At 41.2% G+C, this 23,508-nt stretch overlaps 1 protein-coding gene across 1 annotated transcript in view; it reads right to left on the bottom strand.

The window, feature by feature from the left end:
• Nucleotides 1-504: 504 nt before the first annotated feature.
• prss56 (serine protease 56) overlaps nt 505-23,508 on the bottom strand; it is a 65,009-nt gene continuing 42,005 nt past the window's right edge. Inside the window, exons 11-17 of the mRNA XM_043702383.2 lie at nt 18,569-18,739; nt 16,114-16,207; nt 12,468-12,627; nt 12,015-12,153; nt 10,318-10,407; nt 6,377-6,483; nt 505-2,849 (exon numbers count right to left, since the gene is read on the bottom strand). Of these exons, the coding sequence (XP_043558318.2) occupies nt 2,676-2,849; nt 6,377-6,483; nt 10,318-10,407; nt 12,015-12,153; nt 12,468-12,627; nt 16,114-16,207; nt 18,569-18,739 (935 nt within the window). The 3' untranslated portion in view covers nt 505-2,675. The remainder of the gene's footprint in view (nt 2,850-6,376; nt 6,484-10,317; nt 10,408-12,014; nt 12,154-12,467; nt 12,628-16,113; nt 16,208-18,568; nt 18,740-23,508) is intronic.

Below are 23,508 nucleotides of genomic sequence, written 5' to 3'. Positions count from 1 at the left end.
ATGACCTTGCATTCGATAATGTCAATCTGGTTCCAATCACTACATAGACCCTCCAAATTATGGAGTTCCTGGAATAAGTGTACTCCATAAATTCTGATGAACAACCAATCTTGTCCACCACCAAATCTGGCTTGACTGTCAATCATCAGTGCACCTCACTCTTCTTGATCAAATCCAACTACTCCAGAGTCAATAGAGTGGAGAATAAATGAGAATCTGTAACCCCTGTTCTGAATGAAAAGCTCTCTAACTTCCTTCACAGCTGAAGAAACTTTTTCAATATCCAAATCTGGAGCTAAACTTTCAATAAACATTCCTACTATGCTGCAAAGTAATTTGTTTGCCTATTGTCTCCTCTGTAAGGCATCTGGATATGGTTCCCACGACACAAAGCTATATAAATGCAAGTCAGTGGCAAAATGAGATGGCAGCATTATTTTAAGGAATAATCAAGTTTGGTCTGGGTGAAATTCAAGGTCAATTAAATTATCAAGACTGAGGACATTTGCTTTACTAACCCCTTTATTTTCAGTTATGATGGCTTTTCAGCACAAATGTAAAGAAATTGCATCAAATACATTGAACAAATAATAAATAAGTGTCTTCACAGCAATACCATCATAGCAGCAGTGATTCTGTCATGTTGCACTTCAATCTATCAACAATAGAATGGATAAGTACCATTTATACATATTTATATACACAGTTTTTTTTTACAAAAGGCAGAAATGCTTTGAGAAACATTGCCCTGCGCTGCCAGCCTGTGCTGACTATTGCATTTACTACTTCAAAATTTCTCAAAGTGACAAGAATTTAGCAGCTTTCTAAGAAAATAAAAACTAAACAAACCATAAACCGGGACTAATTTTCTGGCAAAACCAAACTATAATCCAGAGCTGTTTTGAGGATTGAAGTTGACTTGTTTTATGGATTGTATTTGTTGAGGAAGCTCAAATATATACATCCTTTTGAGTTAATGATCTGATGACTTAGAGTCTACTTCGATTGGATATGTTACCTGTGATCATCGGAAATCTGTGGAGCAACTGACTGATTTTCAAATGCATGAGTGTGGTTGCCAGTTTAAGGTGTGAAGAGGGGGTCTACTTGATGCAATTTTCAGGTGTAAATGCAGATGGACGAGCAACATGACCATGGTCTATTTCAATCGTCTTGGGGAGGTGTGTGTGTGTGTGTGTGTGTGTGTGTCCGTCCGTCCGTCCGTCCTGCGGTGAAGGAAGACAACTTCCAAACACACCCCAAAAGGTCTACTTTTAAAAATTCCACTTACATTAACATGATTATTCTCCCTCAATTCTGCCTGAGATCAACACAAGTGAAAAATTTTTAACCCAACATTAATGTTACTATATTGTACTTGAATGCATTTTGACTTATTAACCTCATCAACCAACTATAAATATACAAGAAGTTATATTTGTACAATGTAGATAGCCCAAAATATCTGAAAAATTAGTAATGTCAGAATATGTGGGTTGTAAGCATTTACAATTTAAAGTAGCAGGTAGATTTTTTTTTCACCATTTGTAGTCAATAATTTGAAGTTTGTCAAAAATTTAGGGTTATTCTACAGAATGAGGTTGATTAACCATTTTGGAAACATACTACAAAAGATCCCCCATCATCTTCTAAGTCACCAAGTTTAACCAACTATTTTCCACACTATTTCTTGTATTTAAGTACAAATGCAGGGAAAATATATTAATCACAAATTTACTCCACACAATGAAGTTATGTTTCTCATATCAAGGTGACCAAGCTTGTAACAGTACTTGTTTTAGGAAAACTAACAATACTGAAGACTAGCTCTGACAAAAGACATTTAACTGAATTTAAATTTAAATTTGTGCCATATTAATTTCTTCATTTCCCTTAATTCTTCCCACAAGATATCTCTAGTGACAAATAATTGTACAGCTGATGTATTTTGTGATTAAAGAAATGAACACAATTGGTGTTCCAGCAAAATAACTTCTGATGGCTACCCAATGGGTTTTGTTGGGTGGTAGACTAGCTCAGTTGGCTGGATAGCTGCCTTTCAATGTAGAATGATGCTAATGGCCTAAGTTCAATTCTTATACCATCTGAAGCTATCATAAAGGACTCTCATTCTCAACCTCTCTCCTTGCCTGAAGTAATGGCCCTCAGGTTAAATTCACCACTAGCTGTCACTCTCAAATGAGCAGGCAGGACTATGGTGGCTTTTCTATGGTTGACATTTTTCATAACTTATCAGGACCAAAAACGAGATATTTAAGATATTCCATTTTTGAATTTTGGTCAACAACATAATTAACTTTACTCCTTTAGGTTCCAAACTGAGTCTGCATTACTGAGAAGTTCTAAAATCTTTGAAAAGATAATCCAAACATTTCAATTTAATACGAAACCTGTTGGTACATTGTTTTTGACCACACAGCAGTCACTGCATTTGAAAGTAATTCTGTGAAAGGCTTTGTAATGTTTCATGAAAGTTTTAATTCCTTCCTCATTTTCCAACTGCTAAAAGTTGTGAAGGTGCTGCAACCAAAACAATATAGTAAATTCTCCCTACATTGTTGAATTTTTCATATTACTGGAAACATACGCGGATGTTAACATCAGAATCCCAACAAGAGAAACAGAGTTGCAAATACCCCATTTATAGCACTGCACTATGTTTGTAAAGCATCCAAGCCCTGGCCAATAACCCGTGCCATGCTTCTGTAAAAGGAGTCATTCTCCAATCCAATCAGACTGTTAAAGGTTGTAGGCCGATCTCCAACCATAGCTTTCACCCGTGCCTTAAACAGCCCTTTCTCATTTTTAGAAGCCATGTCTACCAGAACCTGGACAAGAACACAAATGCATCAAATAAAGTTCGATTGAGCAAAAAATGCATTTATCAACTGCTATTTAATTAATATAAAACTGACTGAGAGAACCATAGCTATTGTCTACAAGAATCTATGCCAGATGATTAGTGTCTAATTCAGTCTAGGATTGTAGAAATATCAGACAAAGCTAAATTACTAGAAAAGAGAAACAATAACACAGGAGAGTGCATACACACATTTATCACTCTGTAAAAAAGCTATAAATGGCAATGGAAAGGTGCCAGATGATGAGCAAGAAGAAATCATGATGATAGAAGAAAAAGCAAGAGATCTGAGAGGAAGGTAGCCTCTGAAAAGGATTTGCTGCTCCTCGGATGCTGCCTGAACTGCTGTGCTCTTCCAGCACCACTAATCCAAAATCTGAAAAGGAGTGGGTATAAGGGAAAGTATATTTGATTGTTTTGAGCTTGTTATAAGTGATGAAAGACAAAATGATGAATATATAAACTAACAGAATGTACAGTGAGGATAATTATAATTCACTCGATGCCATGATACAATACAGTGCCATGTGTCAGTATTTAAATACATGGTTTGTATGCATTAGACAACGTTTTGCTTTGAATTTGTTCATGGGACATGAGTGTAGCTAGGAAGGCCAGCATTTATTGCCCATTCTTAATATACAGGAACCTCTATTTATCCAAAAGAGATGAGCTTGCACTGTTTCGTTCGGATCATCGATTTATTTGGTTAATCGATTCAATGCCTTTCCTCTGGGGCTCAGAGTTTTCTGTAAAGTCTGCTCCCTGTTCAGACTAGGCAGCAGCACACTGTGCGTGAGCCCCCGCCCCCAACCCATCCAACACTGCCCCTCCGCCTGTCCCCGTCCAACACCGACACCCACCCCACCCCCACCCCATCCAACAACGCCCCCTGCCCGCCCCAAATCTTTCCAACACTGACCCCTGCCCCCAACTCCATTTGCTCCCCAACCCGTCGAACACAGACCCCGCCTGCCCGCCCTCCCAACCCTGCTCCTTGCCTGCCCCCAACCCTGTCCAACACAGACCCAGCCTGCCCCCCCCAACCCTGTCCAACACTGTGCCTCCCCCCCCATCCACCTCCATCCCCATTCCCACACCTTAAGTGCCCCTCCACTCCCCCCCACCCCCAATCCACCCCCTCTCCGGGGCAGCCGGACTGGACGCCAACAACAAGGCTACTGCTGCTGCTACTGCCTTTTGGAAGGTGAGTCTGCAAATAGTGTGTATATACACACAGACACGCACACTTTACTGCAACTTTTTGACAGGTTCCACCTTTGCCCTGTACAGGACAATGTTGAGAGATTATCTGGGGAAGGGGTGGTTTAGGGTACACCCCTGTGTAGAATTCCAGGGAAAATGTGGGGAGAGAAAGAGGGCGGGAGGTCCGTCATTTAGAGACGGAGCCTGCGCTCCCATCAGTCTAGGATTGTTTTTGGCAGCACTGAGTGCACTTTTAATCACTGTAACCTAAAGACGCGATCAGTGTTAGAAACACGTCTTTGATGTAATGTTTCTGTCGGGACCTCAAGATCTCCTTCGGATAATCCAATATTTGGATAATCGAGGTTTCACTATACTCCTTTAAGAAGGTGATAATGAGTTGCCTTCCTTTACAGCTACTGTCTGAGGTATTGATATATGTAGAACTGTGAGGAAGGGTTCCAGGATTTTGACCCAGTGACATGGTGAGGTGACATATTTTCTAGTCATGAAGGGTTGTGATTTGCAGAGGAAATTGTAGGTTATGGTTTTCCCACCACAATGTTCTAGATGGTAGAATTCATAGATTTGGGAGGTGCTGTTAAAGGTGAATTGCTATAGTGCACCTTGTGGATGGCACACACTGTGGCCATTGTGCATCAGTAATGGAGTAGGTGAATGCTTAAAATGAGGGATGGGGTGCAAGTAAAGCAGAATGGTTTTCATAGATGGTGTCCAGCTTCTTGAGTGAGAGCTATGATGTCATAGAGCATAGTGCTGGAAAAGCACAGCCGGTCAGGGAGTATCCGAGGAGCAGGAGAGTTGACATTTTGGGCATAAGCCCTTCATCAGGAATGAGGCTTGTGGGCCAAGGGGACTGAGAGATAAATGGGAGGGTGAGTGGGGCTGGGGGAGAGGTATTTGGGAATGTAATAGGTAGATGAAGGTGGAGGTGAAAGTGATAAGTTGGAGAGGAGGGTGATGCAGATAGGTTGGAAGAAAGATGGACAGGCAGGACAGTTCAAGAGGGCGATGCTGAGTAAGGAGGTTGGGATTGGGATAAAGTGGGGAGATGGGAAATGGGGAAACTGGTGGTGAAATCCACATTGATCCTGTGTGATTGGAGGGTCACAAGATGCAAGATGAGGCATTCTTTCTCCAGGCATCAGGTGGTTAGGGTTTGGCAATGGAGGAGGCCTAGGACGTGCATGTTTTTGGCAGAGTGGGAGGGGGTGTTAAAGTTTAGCTACAGGGCGGTGGGATTGTTGGTGTGGGTGTTCCAGAGATGTTCTCTAAAACAATCTGAAAATTGGCGTCCTGTCTCCCCAAAGTAGAGGAGACCACATCGGGTGCAACGGATGCAGTAGATGACATGTGTGGGGGTACAGGTAAATCTCTGTCGGATGTTGAAGGATCGTTTTGGATCTTGGATAGAGGTGAGGGGGGAGGTATGTTTGCAGGTTTTGGGGAGGGCATTCACTTGCTGTAGGGTTCACAGGCTGTCCATTTATGCTGCTCTTGGCCCTACAAATGTAAATGAAAACTTACCTGCAGAAATCCTCTTCAGTTGATACTGGATGGAGTGTGTAAGGTACACTAGACCCAGTAACAGAAAATACTTTAGATAGAAAATCAGAGGATGTCCAAAAATACTTCACAATTAAGTGCTTTTCAAGTGGATTTACTGATGTAATTTAAGAACATAGCTGCCAATCTAAACACAGGGCAGTGCCAGAATTAACAATTTAATGGTGACTATAATATCAGTTATAGTTAGTTGAAGGATGAGTATTGCTCAGGATATTGGATGTAACATCTTCACTGTTATTTTGAATAATATCACAGAATCGTTTATTTTTGTTTGAGGGGACCTTGCTCTGACATCCCTTGTGGAAATGCTACCTTCAACAATGCAGCAGTCCCTCCATACCACAGTCTCTGGAGCTGGAATTGAACCTAGAACATCTGGCTTAGTGGAGAAAGTGACCAATATCTGACGAACAGTATCATGCTGGAATGCTAATCAAGACCTTATATATGTCACAGGAATTAAGCTTACCCACTGTAAATCTATCACTTGACTTAGATGGGTGCTTAAATCGTAAGCCCTGAGAAGACATGGAGAGCCACACATTTGGCAGAAAATAGGCTGTAATTTATATCCCTCCATGTTCAAGGAGTTCTTTACCATTTCACATTAACAGGAAAAACTCATGAATATTTCAAATTTTAATTTGTACATATAAATCCTGTCAATTAAAGCTTTTATGCATTAAAATTGATACATACCTCTTGAAATCTCATTGACAATTTCTCTGTTGGTATAGATAGAATCCATTTATATTCATCCATCAATAAACTGACATTAAACAGTGATTCATTGATGCTCTGACAATCTAAACAGTGAAAAAATTAAAATGATTATTCTTTGTTACTGACTCAAATGGGAGAGTACACCAATTATCTCTAGTGAAAATGTGAGAGGGAAACTAATGGTATCAAAGGCTAATAAGTCCCTTAGACCTGATGGGATGCATCCTAGGATCCTTGAAATCCTGATATTCTGGAAAAGACACAGAATTGACAACCTGCTAATGTAACACCAAGAGAAAAAGACTAGTTATCTTAGAGTCTATTATAAAGAATGTGATGATTAGAAATGTGATGATTAGAAATGCTCAACATGATAAAGCAGAATCAACGTGGCTTCATGAGAGAGGTTACATGCCTAACAAAGTTGCTGGAATTCTTTTGAGATAACAAGAATGATGGATAAAGGGGAAACATTACATATAATACATTAAGATTTTCACTCCCTTCATAAGATGCCACACATTAGGCAACTTAATATGAAAAGAGTTCATAATATTGTAGACAGTATATTAGCATGGATAAAGGATTGGCTAACTAATAGAAGACAGAGTTGAGATGAGAGAGGTATTTTGAGGATGACAATTTGTAACGTGTGGTGTGCCACTGGGGTCAGTGCTGAAATCACAATCACTTACAAATAGAATAGGAAAGTGAAAGTACCTATAGCCAAGTTTGCAAATGACAGAAGTAGATGGGAAGGCCAGTGGTGAGGATGACCAAAATAGTCTGAAGGATATAGATAGGTTAAGTGAGTGGGCAAATACTTGGCCGGTGGAATATATTGTGGGAAAATGCCAAGTAATGTCCATTGTCAGGAAGGATAGAGAAGCTGAATATTATTTATATTAAGAAAGGTGGCAGAAAGCAATAGAACAGAGGGATTTGAGTCCTTTCCCATGAATCACAAAGAACTTGTATCCAATTTCAGATGGTATTAGGGAAAGCAAATAAAATGTTGACATTTATTGCAAATGGAATGGAGTTTAAAGGTAGGGAGGTTGTGCTGAAACTTCACCAGTTTCCTAATACTCCCCCCCACCTTACCCCAGTTCCAACCTTCCAGCTCAGCACCGTCCCCATGATCTGTCCTACCTGCCTATCTCCCTTCCCACCTAATCCGCTCCACCCTCCCCTCTGACCTATCACCTCCATCCCCATCCCCCTTCACCTATTGTACTCTTTGCTACCTTCTCCCCAGCCCACCTCCCCCCCCCCACCTCACCTCCACCCCCTCATTTATTTCTCCACCCTGGAGGCTTCTTGCCTCTACTCCTGATGAAGGGCTTTTGCCCGAAACATCGATTTTCCTGCTCCTCAGATGCTGTCTGACCTGCTATGCTTTTCCAGCACCACTCTGATCTAAACCCAGGTTTTGCTGAAACTATAAAGGTAAAGTCACCATAGTCCCAGAGGACCATCAGGCTAATATCTTATTAGAGAAAGACGACTGCTGGTAAGTTTAACCTGAGGGTTACCCCACCTCAGGCAAAGGGCAAGGTTGAGAAGATGGAACCTTCATGGTGAATTCAGCTGGTATGGGAACTGATCCTGTGCTGTTTGGTGTCAATCTGCATCACGAACTAGCCATTATACAGGCTACTGGTCAGAACATAGCTGGAATAGTGTGAACAGTTTAGGGACCCCTATATGAGTATTGGATGCGGTTCAAAGAAAGTTCACTGGGCTGATACAGATGGTCCTGTGAGGACATGTTGAGTAGATTGGGCCTGGCTTGTTGGAATGTAAAAGAATGAGAGAAGTCATTATTGACACATCTTAGATTCTTAGGGAACTTGACAGGGTAAATGTAGAAATGTTGTTTTCTCTTGTGGGAGAGTCTAGCATCAGAGGGCATAATCTCAGAATAATGGGTTGGACATTTAAGACAGCGATGAGGGGGAGTTTCTTCTCTCACAGATTTGTGAATCTGTGGAATTCTGTTGAGGCTGGGTCATTAAATATATTCAAGGCTGAGATAGATGGATTTTCAATCAGTAAAGTAACCAGGAGTTATGGAGAAAAGGCAGGAAAGTGGGTTTGAGGATTATCAGATCAGCTATGATCCCATTGAATGATGGAACAGACCCAATGACTGAGCTGAATTGTCTCCTCCAGCTCCTACAACTTCTGATCTTATAGCTATACCCATTCTTGCAGAAATGACACATTTATCTGGTTGGTCAACCAACATCTGTTACAAATCACAAAAAATATTGTGAACTATCAGCAGTTCTTGGTAGTTATCAAATTCCACAAAATATGCAAAACTGGATCAATTATTTGGTCTAATTGGTCTGTGCAGTGTTTATGCTTCACGCAAACCTCTGCTCACTCTTTTTCACCTAAATTTATCAGTTAAACCTGCTTTTCTTTAACACCTCACTTGTTTATTTATTTTCACTTTACATGTGAAATAACCTATTCATCTTAGTTGATGCTGAAGTATGGAAAGAAATATATTGTTTTAAGTCAGTTCTTTCTTAACTATTTAAGTGACTGGCCTAGAAATTCCAATGGGCAGATAACAGCTGGAGCAGCTTGGAATGGCAATGCATGTTAATACCAGGCAGAATTTCCTTTGCAGCTGACTCCGAAGGAAATTGAATGTTCCAATGATTAATTCCCCTACATCGATAATCATCTGAAATAGCCCGTCATTGTTGAAGGTTCCAGAGGGCTCTGACAATTAAGCTTAACAATAACCCAGGAAAAGGTAGAGGATTTAAAACTTGTCTAACTTATGGGTAACTGCTAAAGAGGTCCCTGACACACCATTAATACTCCTCTAAATGTTATCCTTCCCTACGTCCAACCACCATTGTGCCTGACTCAATCCTTTTGGAGCCAATGTTTTCCCAGCCTGACTCAGGTGGGCCCAATCATCACATCACCCCCACCAACCACCCCCCCACCACTGCCCATCCTCTTCCGTTGATCCAACTCCACTGAATCCAGTTGCTACCAACCCTCCCGGCCTGACCATGCTTAATCCGATCCCCAATGTATCCATCCAACCTGACCCTCCTCAGCTAACCTCTCACTACCCTCGATCCCAACCTGACCCACTGATTCAATAACTCTCTGCCCCTGAACCTGGCCCCAACCCACCACCACTGGCTCACTGATCTGACCTGACAAGATTGGCACCTACTGCCGTTGACTCAACTGACCCACCCAGTTCAGCCGTCTGGTCTTGCCACTTTTATTGCCAATATATAATCTTTTTATTCACAGCATTGGCCTTTGGCTATGTGCAGAATTTGTCTTTAGATTGAACAATGATTAGAGGTGTTAAATGGAAAATAACTGTTTAATTCTAAGAATTCTGAGGATGTAGACATAACTGGCAAGGCAATGTGGTTCATGTTGATGATATCACAATATCATTTATTTTTAAGAATTTTCGGGATTTTAATCCAACAAAGATAAAAGGATGGTGAAATCCCAGTGGTGTGTGACATGGAGTAAACATGATGATGACATTTCCATTCACCTTATCAAGGGAAGATGGATAGGCTGTGCGAAGTGGTCACTGGCTGACACTTGTGAGCCACAATGTTCTCTAGGATTTAGGTATTGGATTAGAAAGGCTTTTAAAACAAATAAATTCAAATATTCCTGCATTTTAGGGGCTAATTAGTTGTGCCTCCCTCTCAGTTAAGTAGAAAAGCCATGCTCAAGTTCACATTTAATGTTGTTCTCCAGTTTATGTCTAACTTTGATGCTAGTCTCACAACTCAGACCCAAGCAAAGATTACATTCAGATTTGAATTTCAGTGAAAGTACCTTTTCCTCTAAGTGATGATCCCTTTCAAAATTTGCTGACATGTTTGTTTGTATACAAATTGACAACTCACCGTTGGCTTTCAAAAACCCTGCAGAGTTTGGTACAACATTTAAATCATCTTGTTTCTTCACCCTCAAGTCATTTTTAGATGAATTCAGTCCTATTAAAAATAGTTGCTTTCAGTTATATTTCTTTTATAAGCATTTCTGAAGTATTTTCAGAAATAATGAAGCCATGGCTTTTATTTCAAGTCAGCAAATGAGTTGAATTTAACTTTACTAAACTTGCTAATCCTTTTGCTTTCATGTCATTTCACTTCTGCAGTTTAAAGGACAGAGAAGTGACCACAACCTTTCTTTATACAGTTTCTCTCTTGGTTCGAAAGACAAGTGGATGGAGACCACTCTGGTTGGGAGAGGAGGCCAAACAACCCATACTGTCCTCCAGCTGAAGAGAGGGATGACTAACTTCATCAAATCTGAGAACACAAATGAGACAAAGATAGTCTCCTCACTCTTCTGGTTAAAATTTCTCACTCTGTTACAACTAGGTAACAGGTTGGTGTGCCGCAAAGGGTAAAGGGTTAATTCTATCTTCCCTGTAAGGATAACCACTGAGTATATGCAAACGGAAGCATGTCACCATAATGCCAAATCACATGGAACTGAAACTTTGGTCTGTAGGGCATCAGAGGCATATTGCCCAATACCACACCTTGTAAATACCTTTGTTTAATAAAGTCTTTTGAAGTTCACTAATATGTGTGCAAACCTCTTGCATGCTTTATTAAAACAAAGTGTCAAATCTAAGTGGACAGTCCTGATACCTCACTCTGAAGAAGAGTCACATTTGACCTTTTCAAATTAATTTTTGGGATGTGGGTATTGCTGGCTAGGACAGCCTTTTTTACCCACCCTAATTGTTCTGGAGAAAGTGGTATTGAGCAGTCTTATTGGGCTGCTTTACCCACAGCGTTTGTAAGGAAGGGATTTTGACACAATAATAGTGAACCACCACAGTCCAAGTCAGGATGTTGTATGGTTTGGTGGAACTTGTAGGTGTTGGTATTCCTATTATGGTGATGACACAAAATGTTAAGTCTGTTTCTCTGTCTTCCCAAATATAAGCATATCAACAGATAGAAAATCCTTTATCTGAAATGCTCGGACCAGCTGTTTTTTGGAATTTGGAACTTTTCAGTTTTCAGAATAAGTGAGTTTAATGGTGAAATTTTAAAAATCTGACTGGAGGAGCAAACTTCTAAGTAAGAAGTTTGCTCCTTCCCCCACCCCATGTCGCATCTGAGTGACACGCATTGAGTGGGTGTCGACTTGGGGGCATTCAGAGAAACCCCAGGCCTGTTGGTGCTTGGCCACACCCTCACATCACATCTGAGTGACACACATAGAGTGGGTAAACTGTTTGCTTGCCATTAACAACTGTTTGCTTCTCATTAACAACCTTGTTAATGAGAAAAAAACTTCAGAAAAACCTTCAGATTTCCAAGCTTTTTGGTTTTTGGATGTTCAGATAAAGGATCTTCTACCTGTACTAACCTTTCCCAGCATGTGCAGTTTTAATTTCTGATTTCTCATTTGCCGTATTCAAACTTGATTCCTTCTGCCTAACAATAATACAGACTGATAAATTCACAAACCATCTTATCTTTATGTGGATGAGGCAATCTCACAAAAGAGAAAGAATGTAAATGTAGAGTTGTTGAATTAAGTTCAACAAATAGTGTGACTGGAAGTTTTTAAAACATACCATTATCTTTCAAAAGTGTTGGAGACAAACTCTCTGCTTCATTTGGAATTTTCTGCATATAGGATAGTATCTCATCTATCTCAGGCTGGGAGCTCAAGCTCCTCAACAGACTTTGAAGATCTCCTTTCAGTGATTCCATCTGTTTTTTGGAATTTTAAAATAAAATATTGGCAAACATCCTTCACAAACATCTTGTGATGAATAACCACTCCATTTACCACTTAAAAGGAATAATGAAGAGTTAGGAAATAATAGAGGGAAAAGAAAAGGAAATGGGATGAGGAAAACCAACACTAGCAGTGCCAAGGCAGACCTATCCGTCTTGCATGCTATAAACCTAGTGTCTATAAAATTTACAATGTTGCCAGATACTGGCTGTACTCTATACTTGTAGAATTATTTGTGTTCAATACTACTACTGCAATGGAACTATGAAATTCCTGGCTACTATACCTGGAAAAACAGTTGCCCTTCTTTTCTGCCTGTATTGTCCCGTTCTCTGTCCTCATCAGTGAAATCTATGTTCTCAGTAAAATATTTGATCCAATTGTCCAAATCAGGTCCAATACCTTTGAACAAGTTTTGAACTTCTATTGTTCCCATTTCTACAGTTCTTGAAAAGAGAGGAATTCAGGTAAATGTGTGTTTGTGTTAGCCAATAGTTACCAAATAAAAATAGTGAACAGTCTTCTACTTTATGCCACTAGACAACATAGAAATTACTTACATATAACAAAAGTAAAACTTGCATAAGTTGTGTACACAGCATTTTCTGCATAGGAAAATGACATATTCAGTGTAAATGAATTCCGTGCAGGCAATTTTGGGAGAGCAATCTTTGATCATTGTTCTATGTATAAGTTAAAACTTTTTGTAGAAGGTTGTGATTTATCGGATTGCAAGTTCTAGGTGCAAGCAAAGAAACTCCACCTCACAGTGTTATGGTCATTGCTAAGCAATGGGCGGAGCTGCCTTCCAACTGGAAGGGTAGTCCATTGTGCCAGTTCTCATAAGGTCAGTGAAGTCAGTAAGTGAAATTCAGCCTGGAGCTGATACCTCTCTTTCTCACCCAAAATGGGTGGCCTTTGTCCCTGCTTTGGATCTCTGCCACTATTCTGGAGATGCTGGCCTCAATAGGGTTACTGGCATTACTACAGCGACATTGTTACATAGAACATTACAGCTCAGTTATGTTCTATGTAATAATGTGCCCTCGATGTTGCATCAATCTGTGAAACCAATTTGAAGCCCATCTAACTTACACTATTCCATTTTCATCCATATGTTTATCCCATGACCATTTAAATGCCCTTAACATTGGAAAGTCTACTACTGTTGTAGGCAGTGCGTTCCACAACCCGACTAGTCTCTGAGTAAAGAAACTATCTCTGACATCTGTCCTATATCTATCACCCCCAGTTTAAAGCTATGTCCCCCACCGTGCTCGTCATCACCTTCTGAAGATAAAGGCTCTCACTGTCCACCCGATCTAACCCTCTGATTATCTTACATGTCTCAATTAAGTCACTTCTCAACCTTCTTCTCTCCAATGAAAACAGCCTCAAGTCCCTCAGCCTTTTGTCATAAGACCTTCCCTCCATACCAGGCAACATCCCATTAAAGCTCCTCTGAAACCTTTCCAACGCTTCCACATCCTTCCTGTAATGTGGTGATCAGAATTGTACGCAATACTCCAAGTGCGGCCACATCAGAGTTTTGCACAGCTGCAGCATTGACCTCGTGGCTCTGAAACTCAATCCCTCTACCAATAAAAGCTGACACACCATATGCCTTCTTAACAACCCTATCAACCTGGGTAGCAACTTCCAGGGATCTACGTACATGGACACCAAGATCTCTCTGCTCATCTACACCACCAAGAATCTTACCATTAGCCCAGTACTCTGCATTCCTGTTGTTCCTTCCAGAATGAATCACCTCACACTTTACTGCATTAAACTCCATTTGCCACCTCTCAGCCCAGCTCTGCAGCTTATCTATGTCTCTTGGTAACCTGTAGCATCCTTCAGCATTATCCACAACTCCATCGACCTTAGTGTCATCTGCAAATTTATTAACCCATCTTTCTACGCCCTCATTCAGGTCATTTATTAAAATGACAAACAGCAGTGGCTCCAAAACAGATCCTTGCGGTATGCCACTAGTAACTGAACTCCAGGATGAACATTTTCCATTAACCACCACCTTCTGTCTTCTTTTAGCTAGCCAATTTCTGATCCAAACCACTTAATCACCCTCAATCCCATGCCTCCATATTTTGTGCAACAGCCTACTATGGGAAACCTTATCAAACGCCTTACTGCAATCCATATATACCTCATCAACCATTTTACTCTCATCCACCTTTTTTAGTCACCTCCTCAACGAACGCAATAAGGTTTGTGAGGCATGACATACCTTTCAAAAAAACCGTGTTGACTATCCCTAATCAACGTCTACATTTAGAGCACAGTGGCATAGCCCAGTATGTGCAGATCTATTCCACCTTTGGGACATATGTTGTCAGTAATTGACATCACCATTTGCACGTTCACAGGCAGCCAGGTCAATGGCCATTTGTACATTTTGAGCTATTCACTCTATTTATAAAATTAGAAATCTGTGGTTTATTATAAATACCAGACCACAAAGAATCTATAAAACCATATCTTATGTCCCAATAACTCAGATGAATGGTTCTCAGAGATAAGATTTAGCATAGTTAATGTAAACTGGCAATAGTATAGTACTATCAACACTACCAACACAAATCACCGAAAGAAATGACTATTGTGTCTGCCCCTTACAGAAAACAGCTCCACAAGGCTGGAAAACTTCAGCCCAAATAATGGAACAAATATCAAAAGCATCAACGGTTTTTCCCTCCACAAAACCTGCCAGTCCTACTAAATACTTTAACATCTTCCACTTTTATTTCAGATTTCCAGCAGCCACAGACCCAGGTTGACTGCAGAGAGATGGAAGAGAGCTTGGCTCCACGAGACTGACCTTTAAAAATGGCTGCCTGGACATTGGATTTTTGGTAGGGTGGTGGGAAGGGCAGGGGAAGTTGGGGATGAGGGCCCCAGAGGTTTGAAGGCTGGCTACATGGCAGACCTAGCTTGGGAATCGTGCCCTGTGTCTTAAGTTTTGAAATAAAGAATAAAACATGAAACATCCCTCTACTCCTCTTTCTTTACATTACCAACATTCTTCATACCCTATTGATGTCAACACTTACACCATATGCCCCCATTTGCTCCAAAGCATGGTGTCAGTCATGCCAAAGTATTCCCCCTAAAGAGCCACAATGGGCGCCATGCTCTCAAGGCCAGGCCATGCCACCTTGTACTGCCCCTCATACCCTCCATGCCAAGGTACCTCTCTCCTCAACCATCCACATCCCACACCCCACATGTATTCTATGTCAATTTATGCTCCTCCATTCACCAGTTGAGATCTATATACCAACTTAGTTCTAAATTATGGCAACCCATGGCCCTCATCTAGTACATTTACTATCCATAAACTAAATAATGCCTATAACAATGTGAAAAGGAATGTTTCACCTGGTAATGAATTGTGATTGATATATCAAAAGTATTTTGAAATTAGGCAATATCTCAGATTTCACCTCTGTTGTTCTTGCTGAGCTCAGTGAAAGTAACAATAGGAAACTACAACTTTCTAGACAACGAGGCAGGAAATGTACCTGTGACACTGTTATTTTTGCTATCCAATCACTTCTGTTGGAAAGTTAGTTTGTGTGAACATCATAAAAGGACATAAAAACATCACAACTTAAATCTACAGAAGGCCATGTGAATCGTTGAACCTACTCCTCTCAATAAAATCATTGCTGACCTATTTCAACTCTCCTTTCTCACCTTATCCCTATGTTCCTTGATCCTTCTGAAATCCAACAAGATCAGAATCAATTCATATAATCCAACAAGATTAGGCTTTGTTGGGATGCCCTACATCATTAAATAACTTACTGAATATGAAGTCTAAATTCAAACATGAAGAAATACTGTTGGGGCCATTTGAGATGGTTTGGGAAGGGAAAGGAATTTAAGTAGTAGAAAAATGTGCTCACCTGTTGCTGATATTCTGCTGAATATTTGACTCTAAATTAGTTTCCAGCGACCGTCCATGTCTTTCTTCTAACAGATTATTTGTTTGTATCCATTCTTTTAATTATTTAAAATGTATATATTAATTAACAAATCAAACTTGAAGCATAATTTCACTTAATAAACTTTATAACTTGGTAACTGGGATTTGAAACTAGATTGTATATCTTATGGTGGCCTAGTAACAATGAGCAATTACAAATAAGAACCTAATTCTTTAGCTCAGCCAAAGCACTGATGGAATGGCTACTGGTTCTAATTATAGCAAAGGTCCTTTCAGATCATACAGAAGTTTCTGGACTCTAATTTATTTTTTAGCCATCCAACTCTGGGCAGCTGGAGGACAAAGTTCCTTTTTTAAATTATTCCAAATATTGGGACAGGGAGGAGAAAACGATTGGCCAATTATCAGTTCAACTTACTAGGAGTGTTTAACATTTCAATCCTTGACTTTACTATCCAATATTGGCTCCCAAATGCATGGGAAGCCTTTGAACCTAGCATTGTGTAATGACACTGGTGGGAAATACATTTGTTACATATTCTCATCGTTTCCACTGGTCAAAATGGCCTTTCTGTGCATGCCTCTGATGTTATAGAATCCCTACAATGTAGAAGCAGGCAATTTTGTCCAATAAGGTCACACCAACCCTCCAAAGAGGGACCCACCCAGACCCATTCCCCTGCCTTACTATTTTACATTTACTCCTGACTAATGCACCAAACCCACACATCCCTGAACACTATGGGCAATTTATCAGGGCCAATTCACCTAACCTGCACATATTTGGACTGTGGGAGGAAACCGGAGCACCCAGAGGAAATCCACGCAGACACGGGGAGAATGTGCAAACTCCACACAGACAGTCGCCTGAGGCTGGAATCGAACCCAAGTCCCTGGCGCTGTGAGGTAGCAGTGCTAACCACTGAGTCACCATGAGCTCTTATTTTAAAGTTTGGATTTTGGTGTATCTGAACATCCTACTGTGGAGAGAAAGGATGCTTCATTAATATATTTATATCATGTTCTCACAATGCATTTGAGATTGCAGTTTCAACTTTGTCATTACTGTACATAGTGTCCAGTGAAACCCAACAGTGAAAGGGAATATAATGTGCACCTTTTTTGATCCAAGGGAACAGCATTTCTTGTCATATGCCCTTCAGACATTTCTGATCTTCCACACCCCTGCTCACCAATAAAGTCATAAGAACTAGGATTAGGAATAGGCCATAAATATTGCTTCACCATTCAATAAGATTACAGCTGATCTGATTGTGGCTTTAACTCCACTTTCCTGCTTGTGTCCATTAAACTGATGATCAAAAATCTCTCCATTTCAACTTTGACTATATTCATTGATGCAGTCTCCATTGTTCTCTGGGGAAGATAATTCTAAAGATTAATAACTCTTTGAGAGAAAAAATTCTCCTCATCTCAGTCTTAAATGGGAATCCCCTTATTCTTAAATTGTGTCTTTAGTTCATCTCAAAATTTACTGCATTAAGCCCACTTAGAAGCTTATATTTTTCATTATGGTCATCTCTCAGTTTTCTAAGCTCCAATGATTATAAACCCAACCTGCTCAACCTTTCCTCAAATGAAAACTCCTTTATCTAAGGGATCAGTCTCCTCTGAACTGCTTCTAATACTCCTCGCTCCTCAGGTAAGGAGACCAAAACTGTACATGAGATATAAAGCGTGTCTCAAATACCATGCACAATTATAAGAAGACCTTTCTATTTTAAGACTCTGTCTTCCTTATTAGAAAGGTCAACTTTCCATTTACCTTCCTAATTACTTGTTGAACCTGCACACTAACTTCTTGCAGTATGTGTTCCAAGTCATATTTTCCCACCAGCTCTAATCGACACCCTCACACTACCAAACATGACAGGGAACTTCCCTCCAGCCCTCCAAGTGGCATGGTATCCTCCCTCTCCTGCTGTCAATGCATTGTTTCCCTGGACAAACTCACCAATTGCCACATTAAGGGATATCCCTAATGAAAGGCAGAATTGCAATTATATTGTGCCTTTTGTGACCCACGGCATTCCAAAATTCGTCACAGCCAATTAAATACTTATGAAGTGTATTCTCTGTTATAACACAAGAAATATATCATCCAACTAATTCAACATCGCTAGGGAAAAATTCTGGAACACTCTTCCTAACAGCATCATCTGTACGCACACCACATTCACTGCAGTCGTTCAGAATGTTGGCCTGCCACCACCTTCTCAAGGGAAATTAGGAACAGATAATAAATGCTGGTCTAGTGAGCATACCTACATCCAGTGAATGATTAGTAGAAGTATCAGAGAAGCTCTTTTGTTTGTGCAATTAATGTGCAAAATCTGAATTAAAACAAAGATTATCTTTGATAACCCACACAATCCCATCACTTCATTGTATACCTTTCTCATGATTTGCTAAGTGCTGTCCTTGGGACGGAAAAATGTTTGTGTAAATGTTCTCCATGAATTTTGGAACTGTCTCTGTGAAGAAGGAGAAACTGTCTCGAATGCGGATAAATTCTTCCACTGGGTGAAGCAGGTCCAGCAGTTTCTGCAAAAATGTCCTGAGTTCTGAAATAAATAATGTTGAATAAATTGAAAACCACATGAAGACTAAAGCTAACAATAATTTAAAATAGGTACCTATTTCTTTTCATGACTATATTCTTTTCCAAAAATATACCTTATTCATAAAATTTGTGAAAGTACATTAATAGACATTTTGATTGAAAATTCCAGAAAGTGCAACAGACAAGAAAGTACCGTCGCTATTATTGCCAAAAGTCAATAACATTACCAGAAATATGCAGAGGCTGCTATTCAAATTCTCGTGTTACAACCCAAGTATATTAGAATGTCTCCGTTATGTTTGCTGACATTAAAGACAATTCATGAAAGCCTTCTCATAATCTAAATTCTTAGTGTTATAAATACAATGAAATGTAGTCTTGGCATACATAAAGGATTGCACCCTTAGTAAACTGTGCCGATGATAAATGTCATGACCATAGGTCAAAATCCCAAAATACTAAGGACATTTTAAATTTTTAATTCCAAAATATGTGTGGATATGGGAATTAAGTAGCTGTCTGAAGAGATAGATACATAGAATATCACAAGTAAGGATGTGAAGCTCCACCAAAATGGCCACAGTATTAATCTGTTTTCACAATCACTTCATACATTGATCCATATATCTGCTTTTTATAAATTTATCCTTTTGGACTTACCTCTTATTTCTAATCTGTATCTATGTGTGTTGCATTACTAATTATTCTTGTGTGATGGGTGAATAAACAAGGAGGCCAGTTCACCCGGGAGCTTAACCATTTGGGGCATGCTGTCTGGAACCATAACAGATTGGGCAACCTCACCCACCCCAGTCTGGGAGCAACAACCATCATAATATTTGATTTCACTTGGAAGCCATTTTATTTCATTATGTCAATTGGCACATGTTGAATTAAGTGGCTATGAGGCTTGGATCCATTCAGAAATGCCAATTTATATTCTCAACGACTCTCAAATCAAAGGGTCATGTCATAAAGTAAGAACTGTGACCCAGTACACTTGCATCAGGGGCTGAATATTCAATTACAAATCACATTAGGACAGAATCCAGACATGCAACAATTAAACCAGAAGGTTTGTGTAAAGATTTGTAGCTTGGGTGTTGGTTGCCGTGGTTGTGGGTATGCTTGCTGAGTTGGGAAGTTGATTTGCAGATGTTTTGTCCCCTGTCTAGGTGATATCTTCACTGCTCTGGCACGGCCTGTAAAGTGCTGCCATACTGCGCCTTCTGGAATTTATTTGGTTCCATTCCTGCTGCTTCCAGTTGCTGGTTCCCATTGTTTGTTGTAGTGGCCGGTATATTGGGTCTATGTCCAAGTGTTTGTTGATGGAGTTCATGGATGAGTGCCATGCTTCTAGGAATTCTCTGTCTGCCCTCTGTTTTGCTTTTCCTGTGACTGTTGTGTGGTCCCATTCAAATTTGTGGTCCTTTTCATCTGTGTCTATCACTACTAAGGACGGCTGGTCAGGACATTCAGTGGCAAGTTGGTGTTTGTGGATGCGTTTTGCTAGTTGTCTGCCTATTTGTCCTATATAGTGTTTCGTTGCGTCTTAGCATGGAATTTTATAAATTACATTTGTCTTGCACATGATGGGTTTAGGGTCTTTTGAACTGGTGAGTTGTTGTCTGAGCTTGGCTGTTGGTTCATGGGTTGTCATGAATCTGAGTGGTCAGAGAAGTCTGGCTGTCAGTTCCAGGATGTTTTTTATGTAAGTAGAATGGTTAGTACGTTGGGTCGTGGCAAGCTCTCGTCATGTTGTTTGACTGGTAAGCATTTGCGAATGAAGTTGCAGGGATATCAGTTCTTGGTGAACATTCTGCAGAGGTATTCTTCTTCTCTTCGTAAGTTGGGAGTGCTGCAGTGTGTTGTGGCCCTTTTGAACAGGGTCCTAATGCAGCTTCTCTCAACCACCCAAACATACACTCCAATCACTTGGATTCATGATAGCTCATAATCCGACAGCCAAGCTCAGACAACAACTCACCCTGTATGCATCATGTGCAAGATAAATATAATCTGTGTGATCTTGCACTCAGCAGGACATAAAGAAGAATGCCAAATTTCAAACAATCACAGTACATTATATTACAAGAGCTCAAGTACAGTCTGCACTCTGCCTTTTATGATAAGTTGAATGAACATGTTGCCACTGCATAGTACAGTGAAAAACATGAAAAGTAGATGCAACCATCAATCTGAAAAATGTTCTGTCTACCACACAATTGAGAAAAGTCAATTATAAATTTCAGTGTCAGTGCAATACCAAACACATTGACCTTAATTCCAATGATTGGTTAACTGAATAAAGTAGGCTCCTGCCCCACTGAACTCATCGCTGCATACCTTGACATGGTCCTGTCCCCCTTAGTCCAAGAACTCCCCACCTACGTTCGGACACCACCCACGCTCTCCACCTCCTCCATGATTTTCGTTTCCCCGGCCCCCCACGCCTTATCTTCACCAGGGACATCCAGTCCCTATACACCTCCATCCCCCATCACGAAGGCCTCAAAGCCCTCCGCTTCTTCCTTTCACGCCGAAACAACCAGTACCCTTCCACTGACACCCACCTTCGACTGGTCCTCACTCTGAACAACTTCTCTTTCCAATCCTCCCACTTCCTCCAAACCAAAGGAGTAGCCATGGGCACCCGCATGGGCCCCAGCTATGCCTGCCTCTTTGTCGGATATGTGGAACAGTCCATCTTCCACAGCTACACTGGCACCACCCCCCACCTTTTCCTCTGCTACATCGATGACTGTATCAGCGCCGCCTCGTGCTCCCACGAGGAGGTTGAACAGTTCATCCACTTTACCAACACCTTCCACCCTGACCTCAAATTTACCTGGACTGTCTCAGACTCCTCCCTCCCCTTCCTAGACCTCTCCATTTCTATCTTGGACAACCAACTCAACACGGACATTTATTATAAACCGACTGACTCCCACAGCTACCTAGATTACCTAGACTGACTCCCACCCTACCCCCTGTAAAACCGCCATCCCATATTCCCGATTCCTTCGCCTCCACCGCATCTGCTCCCAGGATGACCAATTCCAACACTGATCAACCCAGACAGCCTCCTTCTTCAAAGACCACAATTTCCCCTCAGACGTGGTTGACGATGCTATCCACCGCATCTCCTCCACTTCCTGCTGCTCTTCCCTTGAACCCTGCCCCTCCAATTGCCAGCAGGACAGAACCCCACTGGTCCTCACCTACCACCCCACCAACCTCCAGATACATCGTATCATCCTTCGTCATTTCTGCCACCTCCAAACAGACCCCACCACCAAGGATATATTTCCCTCCCCTCACCTATCAGCGTTTCGGAAAGATCACTCCCTCTGTGACTCCCTCATCAGGTTCACACCCGCCACCAATACAACTCCACTCCCAGCACCTTCTCCTGCAACCGCAAGAAATGCAAAACTTGCGCCCACACCTCCCCCCTCACTTGCCTCCAAGGCCCAAGGGATCCTTCCATATCCATCACAAATTCACCTGCACCTCCACACACATCATTTACTGCACCCGATGTGGCATCCTATACATTGGGGAGACAGGCCGCCTACTTGTGGAACGTTTCAGAGAACACCTCTGGGACACCCGCACCAACCAACCCAACCGCCCCGTGGCTGAACACTTTAACTCCTCTTCCCACTCCTCCAAGGACATGCAGGTCCTTGGCCTCCTCCATCGCCAGACCATGGCAACACGACGCCTGGAGGAAAAGCGCCTCATCTTCTGCTTAGGAACCCTCCAACCACAAGGGATGAATGCAGATTTCTCCATCTTCCTCATTTTCCCTCCCCCCACCTTTTCTCAGTCCCAACCCTCGGACTCAGCACCGCCTTCTTGACCTGCAATCTTCTTCCCGACCTCTCTGCCCCCACCCCCTCTCCGGCTTATCACCCTCATCTTAACCTCCTTCCACCTATCGCATTCCCAAAGCCCCTCCCCCAAGCCCCTCCTCCCTACCTTTTATCTTAGCCTGTTTGGCACACTCTCCTCATTCCTGAAGAAGGGCTTATGCCCGAAACATTGATTCTCCTGCTCCTTTGATGCTGCACTTTTCCAACCACACATTTTTCAGTTCGTAACTGAATAAAGTAAACAATCAATTTGTACTTGCAAGCTCAAGACAAAATGTCTACTGTTGGAGGTGATTCCCCAAAAGAACAACACTTGCTTTCTCCATGATAATACTTTGGTCAATCAGTGTCACCCTGCCAAACAATCAGCACCCTTGTTCTCTAGTATAAATTGTAGTAGCTGTTTGAAATTTGCCATTCTTGAGTTTGTTCTAAGTGTTAAATCAAAAGCCTCAGCAAAAAGTCTCTCTTTTCAGCCAGTGTTAAACTAGAAAAGAAGTTTTCAGTCAGAGGCAATCATCCTCATTAAAGTATTTAAATAACCAACCTGGAAGCAAGGTTGGTTGTCTGACAGCTGGCCAACTTCTGACAAACTCAGAAGTGGGTAGTTTTGGTTACTCATTCAAAGTCATGGACATCACGGGCTGGGCAAGCATTTATTGCACTCCTAATTGCCCTCAAAAAAATGGTGGTGATGCGCCTCCTTGAACCATTGCAGTCCATTTGGTGCAGCGACCACCCAGCTGCTGTTGGGAAGAGAATTTTAGGAATTTGATCCTGCAATACTTAAAGAATGGTGATATATTTCCAAGGTTGGAGGTGAATGTCTGGAAGGGTAACTTGTCAGTGGTAATATTGCTATCTATCTCCTGTCTTTATTCTCCTAGATGGT

This window comes from Chiloscyllium plagiosum, unplaced genomic scaffold (assembly GCF_037043375.1).
Source record: "Chiloscyllium plagiosum isolate Xiang-an unplaced genomic scaffold, Cpla_swu_hap1 HiC_scaffold_13, whole genome shotgun sequence".
NCBI classification, from domain to species: domain Eukaryota; kingdom Metazoa; phylum Chordata; class Chondrichthyes; order Orectolobiformes; family Hemiscylliidae; genus Chiloscyllium; species Chiloscyllium plagiosum.
Note: the sequence above shows the minus strand (reverse complement) of the source record. Positions and strands in the feature narration are given on the sequence as shown.